This window comes from Leptosomus discolor, chromosome 7 (assembly GCF_034619465.1).
Source record: "Leptosomus discolor isolate bLepDis1 chromosome 7, bLepDis1.hap2, whole genome shotgun sequence".
Taxonomy (NCBI): domain Eukaryota; kingdom Metazoa; phylum Chordata; class Aves; order Leptosomiformes; family Leptosomidae; genus Leptosomus; species Leptosomus discolor.
In genome coordinates this window covers 64953760-64976876 of record NC_141397.1, presented here as the reverse complement: position 1 = coordinate 64976876, position 23117 = coordinate 64953760, and the positions used below count along the sequence as shown (strand labels likewise).

Here is a 23117-nt window from a genome sequence, read left to right as displayed (position 1 = left end):
AAGAAAGAGGAGGTAAAAGGTACATCTTTTACAGATAAGAAAAAACTTACAGCAAAGGCAAAGAATATCTTAAAACCCAAATAAAGCTATGTTGTTCCATACAGGGAAGCTTCAGGTGTCTGAGATGACTCACTCAATTCACTTTCAGCCTTCATAGAAAAACATGAACAATCAAAATAGTTACTCTACCATCATGTCAGCTTTAAATATGCCACTGACTGTCAACAATTCAGCGATAGAATTACAAATATACACAAACCAGATCTGCCGCTGTACTGAAGCTGCACACACAACTACTAGCAAAAGTACGTAACAAAATACACAAAGTGTTTTCCATTCATAAATGCAGAATTCCACTCTGTCCCAAAACGAGCATCCAACACGGTGACCAGAAAGGAAGACAACTGTTGTTGTATTTCACAGAGCGGGCAGAAGACAAACCTACACGTTGCTCACAAATTTGGACTATCCCTAATTCTACAAATTGTTTGCTGTAGAATCATAGTTTGTACACGGAAACATGTAAAATTATATTAACAATTAAGTACAAGTCAGAGTGAAACCAGCGATGCCAGTGAGGGGTCTCATTCTGAGGCCGCTGCCTGTGGGACAGAACGGGTTGTAGTTCAGCAGCCCGGCCCCGAGGACGTAACCAAACGGAAAGCACTACGCTTGGTAGAATTTACACGAAAAGGCCAAAAGTGATCACTAAAAATGTTTTGCCAAACAACAGGACATCAGGAAAACATAATGCTATTGCATTCATTGCAATGTCAGGCTTTTGAGCGCCGCTGTATAAATACAAAATGGTACGAATGCTGACCGCATGCAAACAGTCCCCGGGTTACTTCACTTGATGATTTCTAAATCAAAAAGTAATACACACGTAAGGAAGAAGCACGATTTCTATTTACATAAGCTTTGACAGGAAAGGGCACATCAAATCGTGACTGAATCACTAGCATGAAACTGCATTTCTAAATAATTTAAACCCTCAAAACAGTATTTCTTGCTAAAAATCCTTCATTTCAAGGAAATAGTTTGTAAACATTGAAGCTGTACATTTATACAATCTACAGTCTCAGCAGGAAATAAATCTCAGGCTTATCATCGCTACTGGGTTCCAGCTGCAGAACAGAATCCCGTGTGTACAGCTGGTCGCTGCAGCCGTAGTGCAAAGCGGCGCAGGCGCCCTCCGGTATTCCTCGGCCCTCCACGTCCTCCCCAGGGAAGCCGTTCAGGTACCTGGCTATGTACGAGCCCGTCGAATGCCTGTTGATGACGTGAGGAGATGCTGAGGGCTTGTTCCGAAGCACCACCCCTGCCACGCTACTTGGGTTGGAAGATTTTTGCTTGCTGGCGGCCTCCTGCCTCTCCTTGGCACGGCTGGCTATATTCCGCACTCTGCTCTGGCTTCTGGAGGAGAGTTTTCTGACCAAAGCTTTTGGGCAGTCTTCATCAATCTGCCTGGAGTACAGCGTTTGATGGCTGTCCTCCTGGTCCAGGGACACCAGCTTCCTCAGCTGCTCCGTCAGAGCGTCCGTAGAATGTGGTCTCATATTCATAGCAGCGAGTTTCTTGTCTCTCATGCCCGATGAGATAAAGCTCCTGCTTATGTATTGGTACTTACTTTCAAAATTGCAGGAAATATCCTCTGATGTCAAGTCACCAAGACTCTTGGATTTGCAAGGGCTTGTCTGCTTGATGGCTGAACGAGCTGGGAAAGCCAAAGCGTTTTTGAGCACCGGTGAGTGGATGTTGAGCTGGGATCTCTCAGACGTACACACTACATTTTTCTGCTTATCTGAATGATGGTGATGCAAAAAGCCAACGTTTTCACACACTGGAAAAGGGAGCTGACTCCCTACAATCCCGAAGTTATCCGAGCAGTCCAGGGCAGCGGCACAGAGCTCAACAGTTTCGCTGTTCCCAGGGGCCCTCTCACCACCGTGCCCAGCGTCCTGCTTTTGCCTCAGTTTCAAAGGGGAAGCCAACTGGGTCATGTCTTCCCTTTTGTACTCACATGCAGTTACCAAGAGATCTTGAGAATCCCCATCTACTTCCACAAGACTGCTGCTTTCTGAGTTTTCACCTGCGAGAGGGTCAACAAGCGTCTCCTCAAAGATGAGGCTATTGGAAGCAAAAGAACTGGCAGGCTCAGGGGCTTCCCAGCTTGTTGCAGATTTTGTTCCACATTTTCTTTTGGGATTTGCATTTAGCAGAGAGAGAGGTGAAGGACAAGGAGAGCTAGGCAAGTCATTTTCTATACTATTTAACTTTTTCTTGCAAACTAATTCACTGTGGGCTGTACATTCAGAAGCCGGTGTAAGAGATGCCTCGTGGATAATTGTGTACACAGAGTACTCTGCAGTCTCAGGGCTGGAGAACACGGTGGTATCTGGAGTTGAGAACAAAGGGGATTTGATGGATTTTGGGGTAGTAAAGTTGTGCTTACAGGGACTGTTAAGATCCGCGGTAAGCGCATGGGGGTGGGCAGCCATCACACTGAAGGTCTGGCTGCCAGCGCCATGGAGGCTTGAGACCGTGGTAAGATTAGTTTGGTCATCTGTGACATCGAACTGCCCGATCAGCGCCGAGACAGCACTGTCCATCTCGCTCTCATTCGCTAAAGAAACTTCATCTATAAGGCGAGAAATGTCACTGTCTTGCATGGTTAAAGTGGAGTGCAAATCAGGAACACCAGAGCAAATGGTAGAAGAAATGTCTGTCAAAGAAAGAGGTGCTGCAGTGCTTTTCTTGATGATGTCACATTCGTGATTTTCCATCTCTACTTTTGGAGGAAGGGAAGTCCCCACCAGAGTTATTTTCTCCTCCTTAGACTCTTTTGTGTCATCTTCCCTTTTATTGTCCGCACAGGTTTTGTCATTTGTTTTTTCTGTGCAAGTTTCAAAATCAGAGCCCTGCATTAGAGGGACAGTTTCATCAGAAATATTATTTTCCTGATAGCCCAGGAGGTGATTTGTTTCAGCTACACCACTTGCAAAGATTAAATGTTCAGGTTGCTCCTGTAGAGGTGGTACGAGAGAGTCAACTGCAGTCTCCTTCTGGTCGTCATTCTTAAACCGAGAGGCCAGATTTGAAGTATTTGCTGTTTTCTCAGAACATGTAAAAACAGATTCTTTCAAGTTTGTTTCCTTCTCATTTGTATTGTCATCACTGTCGGCTAAATTAAATAAGAAACATATTAGTTGCATACAATATTGTGTTCCGTTTATTAACAACTATTTTGTCCTTAGACAGACGAATGAAGAACGCAAAATTAGGTACAGTTGTGACAGAACTTAATCATGGGGTTGTGCAGGTTTAGTACAAATTATCTGTGTGATATGAATAAATGGAAAAATACAACTGCAGGCACTTCATTGAAACTTCCTTTGAATGTCTATTACATCAAGCACGTGATGTAATATTGGTTGCAAATAATGTTAATGAGGTACCATATCGTAGCTTGCACAGGGTATTACCTTCAGCTGTGTTCCTATTCAGATTTGTACTATAAAGAAGCATGGCAATAAAGACAGAACAAAACAGCTCTGTTAAAAAACGTAATACTTTGAAACAAGATGCATGCTGAAAAGAGCCGAGTAAAAAGCATCAAGTTAGAGGGACTCCAGACTGTATTTTACATATAGTTACTGTAAAATGTTACAATTTCAGGATTTAATTTCTGATCTTCTACAACCATACTGCATTCAGGAGAGCGAGATTTGAATTCCATGAAAAATATGCATTAAATATTTCCTCCACCAAATCTTCTTAGTTGTCTTTATATGCCAATCCAAGCTCCATGACGCACTCTTTCGGAGCTTTTAATTTAGCAAGGACTATAGAAGTAAGCTTGGCATGATACATACTGTTTCTAACATTTGCTAGAAATCGGGTACCGTAGGAAGAAAACAGGAGACGCCCTGATCATTTGTTAACCGTGGCTGAACCCCTCGCTGGAGTAAGAACTGCTTCTAATGAACACGGTGTGAAATGCTGATCTCCAAAACCTGAGAAGTTCCCCAAGCTTTCCGGTGTTCCTACATAAGGATGGACGAGGGGCACATTTCTATGACTTGCAGATTTTTTTTTTTTCTCTATAAAGAACAGGAGAAAACGGAGAGCTCACTGTCCACTTGCTGCAATTCCGATGGAGGCAGCAGAGCTATGTTCAGCCACAGTATTTTAGCAAGACAGACCTCTGTTGGCCAGCCAGCCCCTGCCATTCTTCACGGCATCCTGCAATAACGGACACTTCATCTGACCAGTACCTTCCTGAGGGTGAAGTAAATTCCCAGTCTGAAATATTTGGGCTGAACTTACTTTCTGAGAATACCCAAGCCTACTCCTGTACGTGCACAAGGCTGACTCGTACCTTTTGTTACCACGATCCAAGGTAAGCGCTTCCACAAAAAAAAGGGCCTAGGTTGCTTTTCTCTATGTCCACCACTAAGGCACGGATGGCCCTGCAGCACAGAGAAGGGGAAGGTCCCTTGGGGACCGGAGAGGACTCCATCTGAAATTTTGTCATCTTCATGTGTCATTTCTTTACACCTGAGGTGGCCCGTCCTCCTCCATAGGGGTTACGGAGCAAGTCTTACAGAGACTCTGACGGACAGGATCTAGTCCTCTCATAGTTAGAAGGGGCAGGATTCACTCCCTGGGACAGCTTTTTAGGTCATCTCACCAGGGTGTGTGTTTTCTGCAAAGGTTATTTTGCTGTAAGTGAATACATCTGACCTCCAAAAATGGTGGACGTTTCTTCTAGAAGAAATTCGTGTCTTTGTGGCATCTTTAAGAAGAAATAGCTAAGAAATCATTACATCTGTTGCGAAGAATCGCTGAGCTATATCATCTTCACAGGCTTATCTAGAGTGTCTTTCAATTTGAAATACTGCATTTCAGAGTTAACTTCCTTCACTAGGAATATCCTTTTTCCTGTCTACAGTTTCTGCTCAGGGTAGTAGAAAAAGAATGAGTTTGATTTTGCTTGCTGTTTCTCCTAAGTAACTTCTTTTACAAGGTGATGTGTAGATTACCTGTTCCTTCAAAGCAGCTACTACGGGCAAGTAGAACAAGGGTGGCTTAACGACAGTTCTCGTCTGTGCCCAGTAGTTCTCCTATTTTAGGGTGGCTCCTGGGGTTGCTGGAAGCTGCTGCTCTGTAGCTGAAAATATTCAGAGCAGAGCGGCATTTCTGTCACCCCCCCGGCCAAGAGAGGTCCTCGGTGTGTGCACTCTGCATCTTGCCAAGGGAGACAGACGGCGCTTCTGGCTGTCCTGCAGGACTAACTGCAGAAACGCTGCGCTGTCAGAACCCACCAGAAGCTGAGGATCTGGCGAGCCCTGCAGCCTCACGGGGACGGCCTGGACAAGTGCACACCTCGTCCCAAACAAACAAGAAACAGCCCCAAAAAGCAGTATAGACACCCCAGACTAGGGACAAGCTCAGGATGGAGACAACAGGTCTAATGAGTTACAGCCATTGTATTAAAAGCTTCCTAGACTTATTTAAATATTTCAGTAAATCAAATATTAGGCAGGTCAAACACACTAACTTTGCTGTAGTATGGGAATAACTGGATTTCAAAACCAGGACTATTACTGCTGAATACAGTTAGGAAAAAAGCTATTTTAAGAATTGAATTGTATTATGTGTCAATAATGTAAGGCCAAGATTTTATCCTAACATATGCTTTCCATATAAATTAATCAAATTAAGTAACCTAGGTTGAGGAGGCTACCAAAACTGTCGGATACAAAGTGTGACCTACTTTTACCCATTTACACCTATTTGAACGTGTGCATGAGTGTTTACACACACTATTTCCAAAAAACATACACTGCATGCTGTTCTTGCTCCTTGAAAAGGGGGAGAGAACACCCACCATGCCAGCAGCTCTGTTCCCGTAATAAAGGTCCGGTAGCAAACCAGAGATTGATGAAGGTTGGTTCCCAAATTACGAAAAGAAATTTGGCAAGTGTCCTTTTAAGAGCACTTCCAGAAATTACTGTAATTCATTTGCCTGGTCTGGAGAGCAGACAGCTTTCCAGGGTGTCACTCACCAAAGAGTTTAAGGCGCTGTTAAAATACTACAGTCTTAAGCCTATGTAACCTTGCCCAGTAACTCGAATTTGCGTTGAGTAAAGCTACTTGCACAGAGACTGCAGAACTAAGGGACTTTTAAGGGACTACTTCAACTTACTACATCAAAAATTATTTTGGAAGCATCTTACCAGACGCATTTTCTTTTCCTTTGGCATCTTGGGCAGTTTCATCTTCTGGGCATGGCAGCCCTACCAGAAGATACTTGTCCACAGGCATAGAAGCAGGACGTGCTTGCAAGCTCCGGCTCGTACGCCTTACAACTCCCTCCTTGTCTTTCAAGTCTATCGGTTCAGATGCACTGTCTTTAATTTCAGTAGCTTCCAGAAAACCCATCTTACTTTTCTTTCTACCTTTGGCTGGTGCACTGGCTGTGCGCCGGAGAATTCGATCACCAATGGATCGCTTCCGTACATAGTGCCCGCTGGTTTCAGCAGAACTGTGCTTAGGGTTCTTGTTAAACAACCCTCTGAGTCCTATCAGCTGCTTATTCTGAAAGGAAAAAGAATAACTACAGTCTTGAGAGAGTTCAGGCTGTTATACAATAAGTACGATGAAAAGGGCTGCTTTCAGAGTATTTATGAATGATGAAGACAAAGTTAAAAACGCAGCAAAGCAAAACTTCACACCAAGCAATTCACATCTACTCTGACCAAGGAACTATCAGCATAGGTCTCCATGAATTCATGCATGTCTGTATTTCTCCTCATTAGGATGGCAGCCTGCCACAATTACAAGAGAAGTTTGCTCCAAGTCTCCAAATGGAGATGACAAGACTGTAAGAAGTGTGCTGCAGTGACAAGCTACACATTAACTTGGAGTTTTATGCATGGGCTTCATCAAAGCAATATTCAAATGTTTCAGAGTCTGAATGAAGAATGATGTAAGTTTGGTAGTTGCAGATCATGCGATTAGGAACCATTCGAAAAATCTGTGCCCAGCAAGTGCAAAGTGCATGCTAACGAAGTCTACCTTTGTGGCTCCTAGAAAGTGCAATATTGTGTAACTGGGATTGAGGATTAAAGGGCTCCACTGAAAGGCAAAAAAATGCAAACACATTTGGCTAATGTTTTCAAGACGGCGACATAAGCAAATAAGGTAATAGCACATCAGCTGTAAATATAACCCCTCTACAGCAAATAATGTAAAATTATTTGCCTAACGTCCGTTAGAAGCTCATCCAGATATCCTCACGTACAAGGGCGCCAGTGGGCATTCAGCCTTTGTTTAGGCATCGGAGTACATACATAATACAGCCCGTCGTTAAGGCAAGCGTTAGATGAACTAAGTGATACAGAGATCAAGCCTCAGTGGGTCTTCAGCCCCCTTTCTTTTGTCTTCCCTATGAAGCCACCCTTTCTACTTTTGAGTATTTGTCTTCTTTGAAGAGCACGTGAGCCGAGAGCAACAGCCAAACGGGCTTCCCTACGGACGATCACCAAAGCTGCATGTGATTTCACACAGGTACGCGGATGCGTACACATCATAGCATGTGGTGGGTTGGAAGGGACCTCTAAAGGCCATCTAGTCCAACCCCTCTACAATAAAAGCAGGGACATCTCTAACTAGGTCAGCTTGCTCAGAGCCCCACCAAGCCTGACCTTGAATGTCCCCAGGGATGGGGCTTCCACTGCCTCTCTGCGCAACCTGTGCCAGTGATCCACCATATCTAGGGATCCACTGCAGGTGAATTCCAAGCTGATCACTACTGCTTTTCTTTTTACGCTGATTTAGGAGTAACAAAGTCTGCCTTGAATACTAAAAGCTTCTCTCTGTGCGCAGAACACGCACAGGTCTGGTACAGTCAGTTCCCTCCACTGCCTTGCTGCTGTCCTCCCTGGCAGGAGGAACACTTGCGGAGGCAAGAGCAGACAAGTACATTTCAACGCTGGTCCCTGCGCTGAGACAAGGACGCGAAGAGCAAGACAGATACCTAAGTGGTTTACAGAGCAACCACTAGACCACTCAGTGATCTAATGGGATCAGCGAGTAAAAAAGCAGCGGAGCTAAGTGAGGATCTGGACTGTAGCAAATCTCAGCCCCTAGGCCTTGTCTACGTTATTGTCTAACCCCGTTCCACCGAGCTTTCCTTGGGTGCTCCCAGAACTCTGGTTTGACATGACATTCTCTGCAACCACTCTCGGAAGGGAGAAAGACTGCAGGCTAACTGTCCTTTTCAACCTATACCCTTCATAAAGGGGGGGGGGGGGTGTTGTTTGTGGGGGTTTTGTGGGGGTTTGGGTTTTTTTTTTTTAAATCACTACAAAGGGCTATCTTATTTTAGCCTTCTGTTGAATATGGCCTTAATTTCTTCGTGCTCATGAGGGCAGTTGAACCAGAAATGCAGAGGAAAAGCACTATGCTTTTACTTTTATTTTAAAAACATTTTAAAATCAGTAATCTTGGAGAAAAGCAAATGTATACACTAAAACCTAAAAGATTTAAAGCTTAAATAAGCTGCTAAAAATAGCTTGTCAAATACCATGTTCTGGTGCAGTGACAGTTCTCTGATTTACTTCTGAAATAAAACTAGTTTAACACACGGAAGAAATGTACTTACTTACTAGACGTGATAATTATTAGGTGCTAACAGTGAGAACATTCGTAAGTCCACGCACGCTAAGGCTGGAGTAACAGTATGTCATGCTTTCCTTGCTGATCACCTGCAAGGAACCCCCACCCACGCTGTGAGCTACGTCCTTCTGCCTCCTGAGCTGCTGGGGTAGCTCAGCTGGAGGGAGCCAAGTGTTTTACTGGGCATGGGCGTGCTGGGAACGGGTGCCCCGGCTCAGTGCTCCTCAGAGAAAACACCACGAGTAAGGAATGGCTTTTGCTTCCTTGACGCTTAGCAGCGCATGTAGATACACGTATAAATGAAGATACCAAGTTGAGGGGGACAAAGTCGGGCATCGTGCTTTTTCATTTCTGTCTGACCTGAATAATTTGTTTAAACTTCATCACTGATCAGTGCCAGAGAGCTAGGCACTGCTAATCCCATGTACAAAATACCATGGACCTAAGCTGTAAGAATCATTTAGAAACCACACAAATCCTGTAAGGTTCTGTGCTATATTTAAATCCATTTTTATCAGAAGAATTAAAACAAGCAAAAGTCATGGAAGATGTAAATTTCCGGATATACCTACCTTTCCATAGATCTCATTAATGGTTATATGAACAAATATGGATGCTTCTGTCAGTCCTTCTAGATACACGTGACGATAACCTAGGAAAACAAAATATTGCACCACAAATAATCAACAGTTTGCATTTTATGCATGACTGGCCATGACTAGCTATAGAAGTGAAATATATACAGTAAGCCACCTTAAGCCTTTAGTAAAACTTCTTTTCTTAGGTTCTCACAGGTCTTCCAAGCCAACTTTAAGTTCAAAAGTGTTTGTTCTTCAGCTAGATTTCTAAGTCAAGGAAAACAAGTGGGACTAACCAGGCACAAGACTGCTAAAGGCCAGGGTTCTTTGTCCAACGAAGTCTCGCCCAATAGGATCATGGTCCCACACAAGAAATCGCACCAAAGCTATTTCGGGCATGTGGATGGTAAAAGTGAGTGTTTCCTCCCAAACAGGATTAAACCCTGTAAAACAAACACAAATCTTGGAAAACAAGTCCACAGCAAGTGCTAGCCTCTATTTTCACGATGCGTAGTGAGAGGCGTAAGAACGAAGCACACCGAACAGGCAAACGAAAACTCATTGCTTAGTGCCCATCTAGACCGAGGCGCTCTCTGTCTCCATTCCGTAAGCAATCACAAGTGAGAGAGCTGTCTCTTGGACTGCTTTTACAAACCAAACGGCTCTGGCTGGGTGGCCGGCAGGGATACCAAGGCAGCAGAACTGTGGTAGGCTAAAGACAGAGAAAACCAAACAGGAACTACGTTTTTTTCCCCACAGTTTTGCAACTGCCTATGAAAAATGATGGCCACCTCTCCAGCTGCAACAGGCTATCCCACTCTGTTATTCACATGCTTCCCACGAAGGCTGAGGTGGCAGTGGAACCGCCTAGGACATGATTTGTTTGCACTGCCTTTGAACTCATACATGTATTTCATATACATTAAAAAAAAAATATTTGAACTCCTGCACAAGAGATATTTAAGAACAATCCAGGAGAAAGATATTGTGGTGAACACTTCCTGTCCTTCATCTCTAGCTCGTGTGTCTCCCCACACCAGAAATTCTGTCTAGAAAGCAGAATTAATTTGTTAAAAATACAATAATTTAATTTCATCAGATAAGAAGCTTTGCAATTTAGAAAGTAATAACAGATACAGAATCTTTTATAATTATTTAATATTTTAGTAGATTTTTCAGCTTTTTTATCTTACCATTGTCGTCAACCACCCTGGTCTGATCTTTACAGCAGTCAACAGGTAACCCAATAATTTCCACTTCAACAAAGGGATCTATGATCTATTTTTTTAAAAAAAAAGTATTTTAAAAGCAAGCCAATGATACAAGAAAAGGACAATTTTAAAGAAAATTTATGCATAGAGAGTCAATTTAAATTCATATGAGAATCCAAACACTTGGTTCCCATGAATTTTCAAGCAGCAGTCATGGGAAATGGCTTCACGAAGTGTAAGTTGATGTTTGTAGTCTCAAGAGCTATAGCCAGCTGTGACTAATTTTCAAAAAAGTGAAGTCACTGTCAAAATGCAAAACAAACCAGTTCTTAAACATCATGTGTAGGATGCAGACTCTGTGGGAAAACGTAGTATTTAGTGACCAAAAGCTTGGCAATATCTGAAATTTATTGGTGTATTTAAATAAGGAGAAAGTTTGAGTCACACGCTGCCACGTCACTCCAGGACCGCTCACGGAAGCATTTGCTGGTATCAGAGCATCTTACCTCTCCTCTGTCTCCTAACATTGAGTCAGGAGGCTTAGGTAGCTGCTGTCCACTGATGATTTTCAGAATAAGCTGCTTTTTAGGACTGGCAGGAAGTGGATCAGCAGAATAGGGGTTGAATGTGCCTAAAAGATGGCAAAGAATGGGAAGCGTAAGGAAAAAGATACACCGAATACATATCGCCCCCAAGATGCGCACATTAGCCAAAACTCAGTCACAAGCAAGGAACTTACAGAGAACGGAACAGCTGTTCATGAACTTTAAAATTCCATTCCTCTTTCTTACAACCTTTTCTGAGCTGAGCAGCCCTGTTCATACAACTACAAGACAAAGGGATCCCTCTAATAGTCAGGCTTTGCAAGACTCCTTTGAAAAAAGAAAAAAACTTTCCGCTATCAAACAGTAGCTCCAAAAACCCCAATAGTTATAATCCAGATCAGCACTCTGATCCTCTCTCTTGCACAGCTGCCCAGATTCTAAGGAGACAAGCAGGCAGGGTTGAGTAAGCTGCTTCCTGCGGCAGCAGTGCCTGCTTCAAGCACCCAAACTTCCTCTACCATACCTTCCAATCAATGCCACTGCTTCTTACGGCCACATCAAGAAAATTCCTTATCGATACACAATCAGACCCCAAAACCCCAAAATGTGAAAGGACTGTCATTGCATAACACCGAAAACCATGGCTCCTGTTCTAACAGAGTTTTGGGGACCGAACCAAATCCTTTCCAAGGAAACAAAATAATTCCACTGATTTTCTTGAGAACTGGACCAAGTCCTGGATACTTGGTCCTGGACTACTGCATATCTTTTTCTACTTTCTTGAAGTTGGCTATCCTAGGACCCCTTTTTCTTTTTTTAAAGCTCATATTAATAAGATGGAGCCATCAAAATATATCTATAGTAACAGCAAGAGATTGCATACTAGTACTTACACAGTCCAAGAGTCATAAATGCATGGAAATATGGAAAACACTACGTATGTTCTTACTTTCCTTCCTTGTGTCTTCACAATTTCACCATGAAGACACTTTCTGAAAGGCTTGACGCTTACAGTAATAAGGGTGTATTGGGACATTACCTTTGCACATCTGCTGAGGTTTGAGGACATAACCACAGTTGCCGTTTACCCTAAATTTTGCTTCATTTAATTGCATCACGCGCCCCTCAGACTGGTAGTTCAGTGCCACTGTTGAAAGAGAAAACTCAGGCGTCATTGATAAAGATTTACCTAACACATACACAAGAAAGTAAGTTTTCCATGCAACACCTACCTAACTGGCAACCAACGTTCCAGTAAGGTAAAGGGTTGAAATTGCTGGAGTCAATTCGATAAGCTGATGGATAGACCCTTGTAAGCTGTTTCTGGTTGTAAAGCATAAACTGTTCGGCCTTCTGCTGCACTGCTTGGTGGGCTCTTGTTTCGCTGAACGACAGCACGTTCCCTGTTGATCCTGTGTGTATTGTTAAACCAACAAACAAGTCACAAAGCAATCCCAGGAGACAGGGGCCTGAACTCAGGCCTCAGTTACACTGGTATTAATCAAAGGGAACATGAGATTCAGTCCAAAAGTTACAGTGATAGATTGCCTTGTCGTATGCAAATCACGTACATCGCGTAACTGAAGGGCACCAGTTTCCCCTTCCCGGAGGGTCTTTTGTTCTACCCTCAAGTTTCCAAACTTAAAAGGAAAGCCAAGAACAGCTCAAGCTAAGCGCTAGGGCCTTTCTCCTGCAGAACCCCAGGCACGACAGCTACAGAGAATCTATCTACTAATGGCAGCACGATCAAAACCATCGTACTGAAGAGCATACAGCCAGGGGAAAGAAGCGCCCAGCGGGGCTCCGATTTTGCTCTCGTCCTTGAAACACCTTAACAGCAGCCCTCGACCCACTTCTCTCTTGCACAAGCTTCTGCAAACTCATCCTTTCTCTAAACAATCCAAGCGATCTCTCCCAATTCGTACGTCTTCCCTCTGGGCATTTTATCCCCTTAGGCAGACCCTCTTTGATCAGCCCTCTGGGAGAAAGACTGGCCAGAAGACTTTCCTGAAGGGAAGAGTGCCCAACTTCAAGAGAGCAGTTAGACCAACTCAAGCGTACCACCTCTCCATGCCCATCTCTTCGGCTAGGATCAGGGAAGTACGAGATGTAGATGAAAGGCGGCAGCAGGACTGTGCTCTGATGAGCAGGCCCTCCCTCCCAGAGGGCCACGAGCCACCAGATGGGTTCAGCAGTACCACCTAACCACACCTGGACCTCCGGAAAAAGCTGAGCCGTGTCTCTGCTCAGAACAACAAGACTGAACAACTGCAGGCTTTCTGAACAGGGATCACATCTATTTATCCCACGCTACTTAAAACTGATAAAGTTAGAAGATGATGACAAATTCTATAAAACTGTGGAAGCAGGAAAGGGTTCTCCAGAAAAAGCCTCATTTTTTAAATTGCTGCTAAAACACAAATGTCGTAAGAAACCAAGGGAAAGGATATTTCCTGGGGAAGAAAAAGGTGGTGCTTTACTCTTTCTCCACAGTTAAGTGAAAGGAACAGGTAACTAACTACTCTGCTTCTAAAATATCTTTGAAAAACAAAGGAAAGCTTGAGAAGACAGAAATGTTTCCTATCCAAACAGAGAAGTGAAAAGGGCATGTGTAAGTGTAGTGCCAGCAGCCTTACCGTCATCTACTATATCCTGGGCTGCCACAGAGTTCGTGTACACCACCAGGTCAGACAGAGCTCGGCACAGCTTCACCGTTTTCCTTCGACGAGCCAGTCTGCTGAGTTATATTTAATATAGAAAACAAATTGGGAATTTGCCAATATTTAAAGCATGTTTCAATCCCCCTTTCCGTTCTTTTTATCAATAAGGAAATAAACAACTGTGAAGAGGGAACCACCGGTGACAAAGCCCTCCCCAGAGGGCTCCCAGAGGACTGCTCCCCTTGTACCTCTATAGTCACACTACCCAAACAAAATTTTTCATTTGAAACATAATGGAATAGCTGCACCATGGCTCTTCTCAACAGAAACAAGGCAGACAGATTTGAGCTGTATCTGAAAACGGAGCATTTCAGGGACAAGAAATGCATTCTCAATGGCATGTTTTTGATTGTTTTTTCTTTACATTCTCAGATGGAATAGAGTTGGCTAGGCTGTGATCTCCCCTTACTTAGCCTAAACAGTTTTCTTCGAGCACTATTTACAGGATGCAAAATGTAGATTGGCTTTTTTCCATCATTTCCATTTCCACCACACTCCTTTTCAGTCTAAGGGTAATTGCTATTTGCAACTTATGAAAACCTACGCAATCAAGATATCGGGCTACAGCAGCCACAGCAAAATACACCCCAACAGCCGTGTCATAAATGACCTGCTCTTAAGAACAGACTTCCCTGAAGCGATGACACAAATATTGATAGCAGTAAACATGCCTCTGGCTTTAACTGAGCTGTAAAACTGTGGTGATTCACAGCTCACCTGTGGAGCTGCCCCGTTTCCTTCCCAGAAGAGTTTTGCTGGCTTTCTTCCTCATCTGATGCACTATGGTATTTGGACGCTGCCTTCACAGCTTTCTGTCGGGAAAGAAGCAAGCACAGCTGCAGCACTTTATGGGGTGGTTCTGCAAATTCACGTCCCTGTAACTACCCTCAGGCGGGTGGGCGAGCTGCAGCGGGTTTACAGCACAGGACCAGTGTCCTGCAAGGACACAGAATCATAGCACGGTTCGGGTGTGACCCCTGAGGGGCTGGCAGCAGAAAATCCTGGGTGGCACATCGAGTGTTCCCATCCCTGCGGAGACGGAAAGCCAACACAAAGCATCTGTGCCCTGACCTCACTCAGTCTGACCGCTGCAGGGATCCAAGCCTGCAGCCGTGGAGCAGGTTTATCTGCTGGTGAGCAGAGAAATCCAAGCCTGAAGAAAATGATTTCTCCAAACTGGCCAGTCCATTGCAGGCCACTGCGTACTCTGCAGCTTCCCTCCCCTGCTCCCTCCTGATGTGAGGGGACAACATCGCTCCACTCTCTCCAGTACACTGGGCACCGGTCCTGCCGAAATTCTAGTGGATCATATCCTATTTAACACACAGTAACACACAGCAGGGTCTCAACGTACAGTGCATTGCTTCCACCTACCTACGCTTCCCCCCAGTTTAGAAAGTTTAACAAACTCATCCATGAAGTTGAGAACAGAAGCTGGGCAAAATTTTCAAACACCATCTTTCTGCTGCCTTTTGAGCCACACATACAAGCATTCAAGGTATTCTAAGTTATTGCAGTATACAGTAAAGAAAATAGCTATGATAAAGATTAAAATCCCAAAAGCACCTTTTTTCACAAGCACCTATTATTTAATAGTTTCCAATTTCAACAACACTACATATTTTGTAATTCCAACTACAGCTTCAAGTGAGAGTTTCTTTAATTCCCTTCTCGTCAAGAGGTTATTAACAATATAACTGAGAGCTCCTTATCCTTTTGCTCATATGGCTAATTGAGCACAGATTTCTTTTCTCCTGCTATGATACGCCAATAATGTACATTATTTAGTTTGCTGTGTTTAGTGCTGAAATAGAGTTGACTGTATTGGAAATCATTTGCACGGTTCAGTTTTGGAATCTGAAGGTCTGCACTCTGGATGCTTCCTGCAGCTAACTTGCAGGGACTGCCAGCCTTAGTGTCTTTGTTCCTCCACTGGCAGTTTTTAAGGAGTTTGTACATGGATACGTTTGGCACAAGAGCCGGCTGAAAACATCACCAGTCGATACGTGTGGGCAGATAATTCTGTACCTGCAAAAGTATCAATAGTAACCATTCTTCCCAGGCATCGCTTTAGCTGGAAAGGCACAAGGGGGAAGTTACTGGACGTCCCTGTTGCCTCAGTCTACAATACAATCATCATTTTGGGAAAAAAAAAAAAAAAAAAAAAAAAAAGGAAATCTATATATACTCTGTCTTACTTTTTTCAACAGAGATTAAATGAATGGGCTTTCCAACCTGCTACATCCACTAGGGTAACTAGTTGAAGTAATCAAATTATTGAAATACTTCCCAGCCCTCAGCACAACCAGCAGTTTGCAGTGGCTGACTTTCAGGTGTGACACCTCATTCCACAGCATTTGTTTCCCCATCAGCGAGCACAGGTTACAGGGGGAAGTGTCCGCTATCATGCGCAATAGGTACTTGGAGATCTCAACACACACTGAGTGAATAACGTGCACTTAGCTAAAGCGGCTGAAAGAAACGTGACCACTTTAAACTGATGCAAGCTGGTAATCAGAATGTAAATGAGGCCTGGTATGTCTGCCTAGAAAATTTTCGATGGCTCCTAGCTGGCTCCAGGGCGGATGAGCTGGTGGCTGATTAAGGCCTACGAAGTATTTTAACACTTGCTGGTTTTCCTAAACAGCTGCTCAGATGATCCACGTGCTCCCTGCTGGGCCGCAGCTCTCGGCACCGAGGGCGCCGGGCAGGAAGGCAGGCGGCCGGCAGGCTGGGGGCAGAGGGAGCTGCCGGCGGCACGGTGACTCGGCGCAGAGCGGCCGCACGCTGCGCTCCCGACCAGCCTCTCGGCCCATTCACGTACCGCCAACGGGCTCGGGGCCCGGGAGGGAAGCTTTCAGTTGAACCAGCTCATGCTGAGGCTACACGTCCAATAAACCCAAGCCTCGAGGCACCGTGGGAGGGAGTGTGGGAACAGGGGAGGCAGGCGACAGGAGCACGTTTGTCAGGACACGGGGATGGGGGGAAACACGGGCACACTGTCCCTTTTGGTGGCTGCTCCCTGTCCAGCTGTAAAATGAAACCTCACACGCATCTGAATTATATCAGCTCGTGCTTGGTTCAATAGAGCTGCCACAGCGAAGACCCAGCAAAGCAGACAATTTGACCAAGCCACTACACAGTCACACAAATGCTACATGCAAAGCCACGAAGACATCAGAAAAGAACATGTTTTTTGCAAAGCAGGAGCCCGGAGGCAGCGCTCGGTCACAGCAGTCCCTTAAAGCAAGCGGAAGGGCAGTAACAGCGTGCGCTGCGTGGCACTGCTCAGGGTATGAAACGGAGTAAAACTGGACCCTGGATGAATCGTCAGCTGAGCAGACAGAGGTCTGGAGAACAAGAATGCACCAAGGCATTTGCCTACACTGCTCTTCTGCTGCAGTGAGTTTGGTCAGAAAACCAGCAACTCCACATCACTGGTAATGATGATATTTGTGGTCAGGGAAGATTTTTTTTTTTTTTTTGGAGTTTGCAAGATCATCTTTAAAGTGTTCTCCACGCTGCTGGCAGTTAATATCCTTCTGAACAGCAATAACTACAGCAAGTGTAATCACGTAGTCTTCCTCGCTGCCCCCGTACACACCACGCTGACCTCACGCAGTAAAACACACCCAGTGCCTCTAGAATGCTGCCAGACCTGGGACAGCAAACTGAGTCTCTCGTTTTACTTACTTTGTGTTTACCGAAGTTGCCCATTAATGATCGACTATGAGACTTTTTTCCACCTTCTTTTGTGTCCAGGTTCTGTGCAGAGAAAGTGCAATAAAAAGTGTAACTAGGTGCCTTCAGAAGTGTCTTTAAGAAGTCTGCTACAGTCTCTAAAAGATGTAGTTTCAAACTAATATAAGGTCTTGTAATTCCCCTGGTTCACTGTTAGAAAAGTACAGTGATTGCAAGCGAGAATAAAAGCGAGTTCAAGTCTAAAACACAGCCTACTGATCTGTGAACACAAACTGAAATCCAAAGTCTCATTACAGGACTTTTCTAATTTCGTTCTATGCTTGATAGTTTAGCAATCCTCTAATAGTGAGGAAAAATAACATTAACACTCAAGACAACAACCAACCATGTAGAAAAAAAAAACAACAGTCTAGCAAAAAGCAAGCAATAACAAAACATAACATTTGAAAGTGTACTTGAAAACAGCCACAAAGGAAAGAGGGGGCGTGCATGAAGATGATCTCCTAACAGGTAAATGGGGACTTTTCACAGGCAGCCTGAAGTCTGAGTTTCACCTTTATAGCCATGCTCTTAGACCTGAGTTTGATAATCCCTGGCAGCATCTCGCTTTTTCTGTCAGAAAAGCACAACCCTTCAACTTCTGAAGCACAAAACAAAGACCTAACGGTGCTGAAGAATGTTTCCCCCAGTGTTTCAGCAAGTCCTATGAACTCCAGTTATTCCCTGGTCAGGGCTGAGCTGGAATTCACTTCTGGCTATAATGATAAGGGCTTAGATGTTTTCTTCAGGTCCAAGACAGTCAATAACCTCTGTATCTACGTTCACAGATTTGTTCCCAGCTCAGGCTGAAAGTCTCTGTAAAATGCAGAAGGAAACCTTAGCAGACGAAGCACTTTTCTCCCTCAAGACTGACAGCTGACAGTTTCAAGAGCAAATCCAAAGTAGCACCAGGCCTGACTGACAGCACCACACACACTGCCTTCCTCCCTCACCCCCCACAAAATCCCACTTGATAATTACTGGAGATTACTACGGAAACGTGCATTGTGAATGCTTTTGGTTTCGTGGGGTTTTTAAATAATGGCAAGTCTTGGGGAAAATGAAAGGCACGTCAGTAACGAAGTACAGGAAAAATGAGATTTGACCAGCAAAAAAGTAGAAAAATTTCCCAAAAGATCCCTCTCTGGTACACCAATTACACAGTAACTACTAGAAAAGAGCTTTACAAACACCATCAAAGCAAGCTAGCTAATGAATTACAGAACTACCAAACCATCACATCGTTTAACCATTTAGCTCTCTCCCATCTAGGTCAACAGTTGCTGTAAATTAATCTTCCAGTTGTTTTAACCTACTATTGCTAATTGTTCAGCTCTGTATTGCTTTGAGACCCTTGAAAACAACAGGCACATACAATCAGTCTTCACACAGGACTGTTGCAGCAAGGGAAGGGACCTCTAAATGCCCCTTAATAATTTAAAATAAGTCAATTAGAAAATTCTATCACTTAATATTGTTACCTGACAGATGTCTGAATAACGCACTTGCATTACTGTATTTTCAGTATTCTGGTCACATCAATGACATGTAACGGGTAATCTCAGGCACCACGTCCAACACCAACACCTTACACAAATTTGCATTCTTTAAACAAAACTCCCTACTCCCTCAAACGCTATCTAGGTGCAATTAGTTTTCCTGATACCAGAGAACAGACCAAATATAATTATTCTAACACAAAATAACATTGAAATGTCTCATATCTGATCACATTTACTAACACTCTCTGAGATCCCGCTTTTCTGACCTCACAAAGGCCAAAGGGAACCGGTGAGCTGACCCTGTTCTCACGCTGCAAAGCCACAGAAAATAACCCCTCTCTGTCGGGTCAGGTGGCTTCGTCCTTTGCCTTCTTACAGCCTCTTCCCGCCACAACACGGATGTCTCAAGCATCAGCACAGGCCAAGTATGGTTTCTGTAGCCAAGCCTGGCTTCAGGCAAAAGTCTCATAGGTCTGGCCTTGGAGGAAGATTGACAACAACTACATGACCCCTACAGAGTGGGAAGACGTGCAGAAAGCAGAGCTACATGTACTTGACCTTTAAGGCTTGGCTACAGAGTAGGCACATCCCCCGCAGAACAATTCGCTCTGCATTTACCATAACCAGAGTTTGCATCCAGGCGAGGTGAAAGCATGGTAGCCGTGGATTCAAGGTACTGTGTCCCGAGGTACTCAAAATCCATAGAATCATTCAGGTTGGAAAAGGCCTTTGAGATCATCGAGTCCAACCATCAGCCCTCCTCTGCCAAGCGCACCCCTACATCATTATCTCCAAGCACCCCATCTAAACGACCTTTCAACACCTTAAGGGATGGTGACTCAACCACCTCCCTGGGCAGCCTATTCCAATGAACAACCCTTCCAGTGAAAAAATTTGTCCTGCTGTCTAGCCTAAACCTACCCCAGTGCAGCTTGAGTCCGTTCCCTCTTGTTCTATCATTAATTACCTGTGAGAAGAGACCAGCACCCACCTCTCTACAATGTCCTCTCAGGCAGCTGTAGAGAGCATTAAGGTCTGCTCTCAGCCTCCTTTTCTTAAGGCTAAATAGCCCCAGTGTCCTCAGCTGCTCTTCATAAGACTCATTCTCTAGGCCCTTCACCAGCTTTGTTGCCCTTCTCTGCACTCTCTCCATGTCTTTCTTGTATTGAGGTGCCCAAAACTGAACACAGATACATTTTACTGTTTTACAAAGATAGTTTGACGTCAAAAGGAAAAATAAACATATTATTCCTGATCTAAGACAGCCCGAAAAAAGTAATGAGAAAAACAGAACCTTGCTTGAGGCAGTAAAAGCACAATCCTGTGTTTTAGGGCTGTACAAAACAGCCGTCAGCATTACAGGCAGACAAAGCTTTCAGTTACCACAGCCAGTCTTGAAATGCCTAAGGCAACATAAAAAGGATCTTTCCCCAATGACTTAGACACAAACCAAATTGCAAACACACACTTGCAATATTGGTACTTACTGATTTACTCGCTTCCAAGTCTTACAAGGAGTAAACCAGATTAGAACACATTGAAACAACATAATCTTCACACTGGACCACTCCATTTCTCTCCTTAGATATCTTCCTGAAACAGGTCCAAGTTTTCATTTTGGATAAAACAAACTCTCAGTGTTCACCAGTAATCAGCTTTCTGGTCTGAAAAGTGCAATGCACACTGCACTGTCTAATATTCAACAGCACATGCAAAGTGGAAAACCCCAGATACCTGCTTCAGGTTCACATTTAAACCCTCATGAGTTGCCTTCAGCAGGGCTCTCACAGTGAAGCTGTCGGGATCTTCCTTGTCCCTGATTTGGGATTCTTTTATCAGAGATTCCAGTTTCGTTCTTATAAAAGATTCCACCTGGTGCTCAGTAGCACCATTACTCTGAAAGACATAAAAAAAAAAAGAACGCAGTTAAAGTAGATTTTTATGTCCACCACTTCTGGGACAGCCTGAGGGAGCATTACGCACGCTTCAGGCCACACAGCGCTCCCAAGATTTCCTTTCTCCGTGCAGAGAAAGAAAAAGCTTCTTGCCTAATCCTGCCTGACTTTGTCTTTTCTGTTGATGGCTTTTACTGCCGTTTCCATTTTCCTTTTGCTCTTTAGTCCTCCTGACACAGCTTACACTGCCTCGCCAAAGCAGTCCACCACGTAGTTCGCCCCAGCACCTGGCCCTGGCGTTAGATCTCTGTTTCAAACCTGTCGCAATCTGACCTTCTCTTTCGGAAGACGGCATGAATTCTCAGCTCATGCACTTACTTCTCCAAAATATCAGACAACCTAAGCCTCATGAGATCCCTGCTCCAAATGGTAAGGAAGAGGAAGCGATTACTGTTAATAACAGTCACCTGGACTGTACAGGCACAAACCAGTCTTGTGCATAAGGCGCTTAAACCAAAAACGGATCCTACGGAGCGGTGTGCACCTAGCATTCCCTGGCCATGGCGTGCAGGACCTCTCCTGAGACAGGAGAGGAAAGCAACTGTTGTGACACGTTCCATTTCTAGGCCCAAAAGACATACTGTGCTTTGCATTGGCTTTAAGGATTGCCAGATTCTGTCTTGGGTGTTTCTGTTCAAGAAGGCGCCATCTCACCGGGAGCGCTCAAGCCACGTCAGTGAAGTACACGTGGATCTCTCAGACTCCTCCTGTTGAGCAGCACGTGACAACGAATGAGGCATTGCATTGGTTTCAGACTGGCTGAGCAACCTTACCTCATCGTACTACACGCACAATTAGTTATGATTGTGTAATACATATTTTTTCCCTGGACTTAAACGTGCAGAAGTTTGTACCCATACTTAAAAAATAATCATATTCCTAAAGATTTATGGGACTGGGAGTCTTCAAGCTTCCCCATAAATTAATACCAAATATTCCTGATTTTGCAGTTAATAACAGAATTACAACATTCTGAGCCGTTGAGCAAGCTGATTCTGTCCTATGCTTCAAGCATTTACTGCAAGGCTGTACTTCTGTATGAGACTGTCCTGTGGAACACATGGGTTAAATGACAACCAAGTGCAATCTAACCTGTAAATAATTAAAAAATGAATTAATCATGATTCTGTCCAGTAGCACAAAGAGGGTTTGTCTATCTAAGGGGCGGAGGGCTTGTCAAATCAGCCCTTCTGTGTGGTTGTACGTAAATGCCCTCAAAAGATGCTGCTGACACTAGCATTTTAGCAGCATGAGGGTAGGGGGGAAGAACCAGCATAAACACATACTTCCTCTGAACCAGTTCATGATTTTCATCTAGCACTTGTGTAGCGATTCCACCCCTTTGAGCACTACACATCTGTATCTGAAAAACAAGCCTAGAGCGCTTGTAGTGCTGCCACCAGTGTTCTCAGCCCAGCGTACCTGAAGTATATAAATCTGTTCTCCTGATGATTTAAAAGACAAAGTGCCCGTTTCTGAACAATGACATTCCGTATCTAAAATGTGGAATTACGTAACTTCTGTATCTTAAGGACCTGTCCTAGAAATCAAAGTTAAAAACTCTAATCCGCTAACAACTGTAAGTGGGATGATGGAGTACGCATGCAAGAAACGTAGAGAAGCAGCAGTGCTGGGAACTGTGTATATGCACATACGTAGCAGGGCTTTAATTTGCAGTCATCTTCAATTTCATCAGCGCTGTCCTCATCTGAAACTTCTCCTTCCTCAGCATCTGCTCCAAGACTGTAGGGCAATTTTTTACCCTAAAATGAGGAAAAAATATTCACAATAAATGCACACGTGCTCAGTGTTATTTAGGGCAAAGACCGAAATAGCCCATTTCTCAAACATTCCTTATGTAAACTGTGACCAGAGCTTAGAATTTGTTTTCAGGGAGTCTTGTGCAAACTGCTTCAAGGACCCAGATTACCACAGCTGATAATTTAAGTATTTATGAAGCAGTTTGTTACTGAAAAATCTTTGCAAGCTCTTTCAAAAAAAAACCAAAAAACAAAAAACAAAAAACCAACCAAATGAAAACACACCAACCCCTATCTCTGGAGCAATCCAGCAAGTGTCCAAAAGATTTGAGTTGACTCTCAGATATTTCAGGCTTACCCTTAGCAAGCAGACTGTTGTCTATTTGAAATAAAACTCTCAAAATCAGAAGCTGAGAGTCT

General features: G+C 44.0%; 1 protein-coding gene across 5 annotated transcripts in view; it reads right to left on the bottom strand.

Moving 5' to 3' along the window:
- Positions 1 to 1073: 1073 nt before the first annotated feature.
- The window catches only part of PLCH1 (phospholipase C eta 1), a 67627-nt gene continuing 45583 nt past the window's right edge, over positions 1074 to 23117 (bottom strand). The window contains exons 10-24 of one of the 5 annotated variants that reach the window (XM_086467760.1): positions 22593 to 22700; positions 20717 to 20878; positions 17433 to 17504; positions 14457 to 14551; positions 14350 to 14352; positions 13656 to 13756; positions 12252 to 12431; positions 12059 to 12166; positions 10981 to 11105; positions 10457 to 10541; positions 9560 to 9706; positions 9258 to 9337; positions 7084 to 7143; positions 6243 to 6603; positions 1074 to 3184 (exon numbers count right to left, since the gene is read on the bottom strand). In XM_086467760.1, coding sequence (XP_086323886.1) covers positions 1074 to 3184; positions 6243 to 6603; positions 7084 to 7143; positions 9258 to 9337; positions 9560 to 9706; positions 10457 to 10541; positions 10981 to 11105; positions 12059 to 12166; positions 12252 to 12431; positions 13656 to 13756; positions 14350 to 14352; positions 14457 to 14551; positions 17433 to 17504; positions 20717 to 20878; positions 22593 to 22700 — 3798 coding nt within the window. The remainder of the gene's footprint in view (positions 3185 to 6242; positions 6604 to 7083; positions 7144 to 9257; positions 9338 to 9559; positions 9707 to 10456; positions 10542 to 10980; positions 11106 to 12058; positions 12167 to 12251; positions 12432 to 13655; positions 13757 to 14349; positions 14353 to 14456; positions 14552 to 17432; positions 17505 to 20716; positions 20879 to 22592; positions 22701 to 23117) is intronic. The other 4 variants (XM_086467762.1, XM_086467758.1, XM_009959874.2 and 1 more) reach the window with 4 other exon arrangements.